The sequence below is a fragment of the Protobothrops mucrosquamatus genome, unplaced genomic scaffold (genome assembly GCF_001527695.2).
Source record: "Protobothrops mucrosquamatus isolate PMUCROS unplaced genomic scaffold, P.Mucros_1.0 scaffold283, whole genome shotgun sequence".
Lineage (NCBI taxonomy): Eukaryota > Metazoa > Chordata > Lepidosauria > Squamata > Viperidae > Protobothrops > Protobothrops mucrosquamatus.
In genome coordinates this window covers 383,369-389,072 of record NW_015386627.1, presented here as the reverse complement: position 1 = coordinate 389,072, position 5,704 = coordinate 383,369, and the positions used below count along the sequence as shown (strand labels likewise).

The window sequence follows — 5,704 nt, the reverse complement described above, 5'->3', positions numbered from 1 at the left end:
ATAAAATTCAAATTTTTCTGTCCAATGAGAAATATATCCTTTCTGTCCAGGGAGAAGAAAGAACCATTAAAAGTTGTTTATCAATCAAGATTTATAATCCAAAATGTTCCATCATATCAGGCAATAGTGTATATTTCTTCTAAAGGAAAATAGTTCCATAATACAGTTCTGAAAGTAAGTATTTGTGTTCAGACAGGCCAATTTTAGAATAGTTTATCATCTCTGCCACACAGATAAGCAGCCCCCAAGCCTTTTCCCTTTTCTCAGCTGCAATCTTCAAAAGTAAAAGCTTCTAAGGCCAGCCAGAGTCTTATCTAAATCTGGGCTTCGAGATAGGTTTCTTTTAGGCATAATGTTGTCGTGCCATAAATTCAACATTAGATGTCATTGACGCCATTTTCCAGGGTTTTTTAAAATCCAAAGCATATATTGTAAACCTTTCAAGTCCCTTTAAAAAAAAAGGTCTTAAAAGCACTTTTAGACCCCAGATTTTCAAGCCATATATATATATATATATATATATATATATATATATATATATATATATATATATATATATATATATATATATATATATATATATTAATTCCAAATTAGTCTTGTAGTCCATTTTCCCCAAGTAATTAAATCGGCGCTTTCTTTTTCTGAGAGAATGGGGCAGAAATTCCCCTTCTCTCTCTCATCAGGGGGAGTGCTTTTGGCAGTTTTTCAGGAAGAGGTCTTAAATCATAAAGAGAGGATCAGGTCTCACCCAGTTTCATCCATGTTGCTGTAATGTTGCTTGTTGATGCTTATTGTCTTCCGTTGTCAGCCACTTTTAACTGGCTACATGAATGTAGCCAGTCTTTCCCCTGCCAGTTTGGAGGGCTTCCTCGGATCAAACAGAAGGGCTGCCATTCCCCTCCTTGCTTGTTACCTCTATGGGGTGACTTTCGACCCTCTCCAGGGTTCCCAGTGGGGCAAAATCGAATGCGAAAGATGGAGCCCAGTCTTCCTGTGTCTGCCTCACCGTGACATCAAAACTGGAAGCCTGGTTTGATTTACTTTTGAGTGAAACAGCAAAACATTGGACTGGGTGTGTTTAATGAATTGTTTGCTTATTAATATAAAAAAGTCAGGCCATTGCAAGCAAGCAGCATTACATCTCAAAATAATTGTAATCATGGTATTTCTGCCAAGATTATTTTCCACACTTAATGCACAAAGAGTCTTGAAGATTTCTTTAATTTGTACAAATGTCTTTTGGAGCAGAAATATTGAGTATGGAATAATTAAATTTTTGTATCTTTCCTTAAATTGTATATTATCTGATTTCTTTTGCTGTTTGTTATATTTGGGTTTTTAAAAAAATGGACTTTATTAGATTATTGCTAATTATTAATTGTTTAAGTGTGATTTCATAATTCTGGCTCCTTAGTAACTAGCCAGGAATTATAGAAGCCATTCAGAGAGCTGGTTAAGGGACAGGTTTCATACAAAGATGTGGTTGGATTACTTTTCTTTATTGTTTTCATAGTTGCTTGAAGATGTGGCCACAGATCCAGTATATGTGAACATACAAGAACTTCAGTTGGAGCACAGTACTACCACTGCCAACGATTCCCACTCCCCATTCCAGCTGTGCCTCAGCAACCCCTTGAACAACTGGGAAATTCACACCGACACCAAAAGTGGTCATTTCTTCTATTACAATTCTGTGTCTGGTCAGACAACTTGGGAGTCTCCTTTTGAGGCTTCCTTGAATAGTGTGAGTCTTTCCCACTCCCGCTCTCCCAGCCCTGTCTCATCTGCTGAGTGGAACCAGTATGTAGATGAGGCCAGTGGGCAAATATTTTTCTATAACGCAGCAACAGGTGAGACTTCGTGGGAGGCACCAAAAGAAATTCTCAATCCTCCAGAGATGCGGCCTGCACTTACTAGGAGATCTCCGGATCAGAGGGTAAGTGGATGGGAAGAGGGGTCTCTTAAAAACATCAAATACAAAGAAAAATTATAAAGTAATAAAGTAAAATAAAATATATTGTGGTGGGGATCAGGCCCATAACTCATAATTATAATTGGGCTAATACCTGGAGAAGAAGCAGATCTTCAGGACCTTTTTAGAGTCCAGCAAGGCTGGATTTTGGGGTGAAGAAGTTGTTCCACAATTCTCAAGCCTTGGGGAAAGAAACCTCTAAGCCAGAATCCCTTCAACTGTTTGGAGAGGAAGAAAAATTGTTTGTGTATTGAACTTTTTTCTGAAATTTTTTTCAGCCACCAACTCCAGAAACAGACTACCCAAAACTTTCTCCTCGAGAACTTGAACTTTCTCCAGAGGAAGATTATTCTCCAGATGGATCCTACAAACAATTTGACTATACTGGTATTCCTTCAGCAGACCAGGGTTGTGCCTCCCTTGGCACCCCAGAAACATCAATGTTTGATGTCCCAGAGATGGTAAGAATATCTTGGAAAGACTGGGAGCAGGGGCACAGAGGGAGATCCAAGGAGGAATTTCCAGACCATGAGAACTATTAAGCAATGGACTGGCCTATTCCTGGTATTGGGGATGCTCCATCTCTAGAGATTTTCAAACAAAAGTTGGGAACCCAGTTGGGCAGATCTGAGGATACCTGCCCTGGGCAAAAGGTTGGATTAGAAGACCTCCAAGGTCGTTCCAATCCTATGATTCTGTGAATACAAGATTACATTTACAATGAGGCTGAGACATTCAAATGGTAGAATCAGGGCTCTTTAAATTAAAACATTAAAAATTTAATCACATAGAACAAAGGATTTACTCTATAATGTATTCCCAGCCATTATAATTTCTTCAGAAACCCATGGTTAAGCAAACCACCATTTGCCTCTATGATCCCAGTCACTGAATGAGATGGACACAGTAAAAATGCCAATCTGTAAAACAGATTCTAAAGTTTAAGCAATTGGCATACAGATTCATCTGCTGAAAGTAAGAGGAGGTAAAATGGGTTATTTATTGATAGATGTAAATACAAATTTGAGTGTTGCAATACAGTAGATCACAATCCTGGAGAACTGTTGTATGCATGCCTGTATGTTGTTTACTGCTGCTAAAATTATTATACTTAGATGACCACTTCTGGCGATCACCAGAGTACCAGTAGTGGATCTAGTCGTGGCAGCAGTCCTTTTGCAAGTTGGTCCCCCAACCAGTCAGTTCATCCGGGGTCAAAAGATGAGCAGGTATGGAAGAAAGGGTCTCTGCTTGCTGATGGCAGATCTAAAGAGGGGTTTTGATAAATAAATTAAAGGGAGAAGCCAACTAGTATCCTGATCCTTTGCATAGTTTAAACCAGGAAGACCTTTTGGAAAGAGGGAGGGAATGATGAGAATAGGATGGCTAAACAAGCTACCACTTTCAAACAACCAGGTAATGCCTGCAATTATAATTTCCACATTGTCCATTTCCTGATCTTATTTTCTTAAATTGTAACTGAGAAACCAAGCTTCACAGCAGTAGAAGAAACTCTACAATTATTTTCTCTCTAAGGAAGGTGAAAAGGGGCTCCGATTTTAATCAGTTTGATAATGCAAATATAAAATGTCTACTGACTAGGCTCCCAATTTTTAGTATCTTTCCTGTACTTAAGATTAAATTAGGCAACATCTGAAGTGTTGTATTGTCTTGATTCCTAGATTTATTTCTTAAACTTACAGTGGCTTTAAGCCAGATGATAACCATGCTTGGGAAGTGAGGGGAGCCTACCCCTCCTCCCAGTGACTTTGGATTTGTTTAAAAGCAATCCTCAGTGACATGAGGTTGTTGCTACTGACCCTATCTAACAGCAGAGCCATCCTTTGCTCTGATGATGGGGTTTTCCCTAGCAACCTGGACAAGATTAAATCACCATTTCTTTTTCTCCATCTCCCCAGCTGAGATCTCTTGAGAAAGCTGGGATGCTCTATCGGACAAGAACAGCTGATAAAGGGAAACGTCTGAGGTAAGAGGGGGCTGTTTTGTATGTTTTGTGGACTTATTTCAGTTTTTCTGATGTAGGGAGAGGCAAGAAGGAAGTTTGGAATAATACTTTTTTTCTTGCTTGGAACTGGAGTTACTCTGACTATTAAAAGTATGGGTTTTTTTTCCTAGAATAATAAGCACTTGCAGTTGTGGAATAGATCAGTTGATGTTGCCTTCTAAGGTCCTGCTTCTTCCTTGTTCAGTCATTCAAGGCACAAGATAAAATCTCTTCTCTGGTCAATAGCAGCCTAGATATCAGAGACTTCTTAGGCATTTTAATTCCTTGCCTCTAGATTGGCATAGGTCTTTAGCCACTGATGGAAATGAAACCATATTCCTGAGCCACAATCCTCCTTAAACAAATAAGTGTTACCGCTGAAATGAAGAGCAAGGCTCTAACCAAAAGTGTGTAATGAGCATTATAATTCTGTAAGACTATTTGAAAATGCTGGTTCAGGCAAGGTAGAGTATCATTTGAGAGACTTAAGCATATTTTGTGGAGGGACTGCATCACTAATAAGTTCACTAACAAATCGTTACTAATTAAGTAAAAGCAAGCAAGATTGAATTTAAATAAAGTAAGTAATCAGTAAAATTAGAACCTTCTGTAAGCCATGTTAAATTGCCAATTGCTTTCTTTGGCATATTTGCAGGAACTAAATGGGTCTACATTACCGTGAATAAAGGCACTCATTGCAGAACAGTTACCTGCTTCTCAGCTATTCTGCCCACTCCTTTTTGATTTACTTGTGAGCAATTTGGAACTGAATTATTAGCCTCCTGATTGTGCCTCTCTCTCATTCTTCAGCTATACAGTATATTATCTGTACTGCATATTATTTTGAACCCGTTCTCTCATCATGACTGAGTTGATCATTCATAGAGACATATTCCTTTTGTGTGTTGATTATTAAGAGCAATGTGTGTTGAAAAATGATGATGGAGAGAAAGTGAGAATATTGATGTCTATGTTTGGATAGTTATACTATTTTTTTCCAAACTGAAATCTCTCCCTTACTCTTCAGTTTATGCCTACCCAGTTAATGTTATTCTGTGAATGATGTGTCCTTTCTTTACCTTCTTTTAGGAAGAACTGGACCTGTGTATGGACGGTTTTGGAAGGTGGTGCCTTAATATTTTTCAAGGACTCCAAGCATTCAGCTTCCAGTGGCGTAGTAAGTCTTCAGCTTTAGTTTCCTGTTCTGAGATAACCAGTTGATATTCCAACAGAATAGAGAGTTGGAGAAGAAATTCAAATTTATAAATACAGTTAATTTAAAAATCATCTTCCTTTATATGAATCTGTTAAATTCTTAAGGTATCTTTAGAAGTCTTTTCTTCTCATCTCACGGTTGCATTTGGTTAGCAAAAATCCATTTGCAGACTTTGAAATACATGTTTCCCTATGCGTGTGAATAAAATTTCTGTTTGGCTCTTATAATTTTTACAAATTATTATTTTTAATATATATATGTCTGCTCAGAAAAAACATCTGTAACTATGTTAATAATATGGTACAGCATTGGAACTTCCGGTGGCAGGCGATTTCGCTGGTCGCAGCTGTTTGCTGCCTCCCGCCTGTTTTGCGTAAAAGCCGGTTTGACAGCCAGCATCTGCTGTCAAACGGCTTGATACCTTTCCCCTGGGCATAAGGGGATCGGTGAGCTGCCCGGGGTAGGAGTTGAGTTCCCGAGTCGTCCTATATGGACGATGTAGGCGAGA

At 38.5% G+C, this 5,704-nt stretch overlaps 1 protein-coding gene across 1 annotated transcript in view; it reads left to right on the top strand.

The window, feature by feature from the left end:
• The first annotated feature begins 1,520 nt into the window (after positions 1-1,520).
• The window catches only part of ARHGAP27 (Rho GTPase activating protein 27), a 15,141-nt gene continuing 10,957 nt past the window's right edge, over positions 1,521-5,704 (top strand). Inside the window, exons 1-5 of the mRNA XM_015814769.2 lie at positions 1,521-1,939; positions 2,254-2,436; positions 3,091-3,204; positions 3,895-3,962; positions 5,070-5,157. Coding sequence (XP_015670255.1) covers positions 1,901-1,939; positions 2,254-2,436; positions 3,091-3,204; positions 3,895-3,962; positions 5,070-5,157 — 492 coding nt within the window. The 5' untranslated portion in view covers positions 1,521-1,900. The remainder of the gene's footprint in view (positions 1,940-2,253; positions 2,437-3,090; positions 3,205-3,894; positions 3,963-5,069; positions 5,158-5,704) is intronic.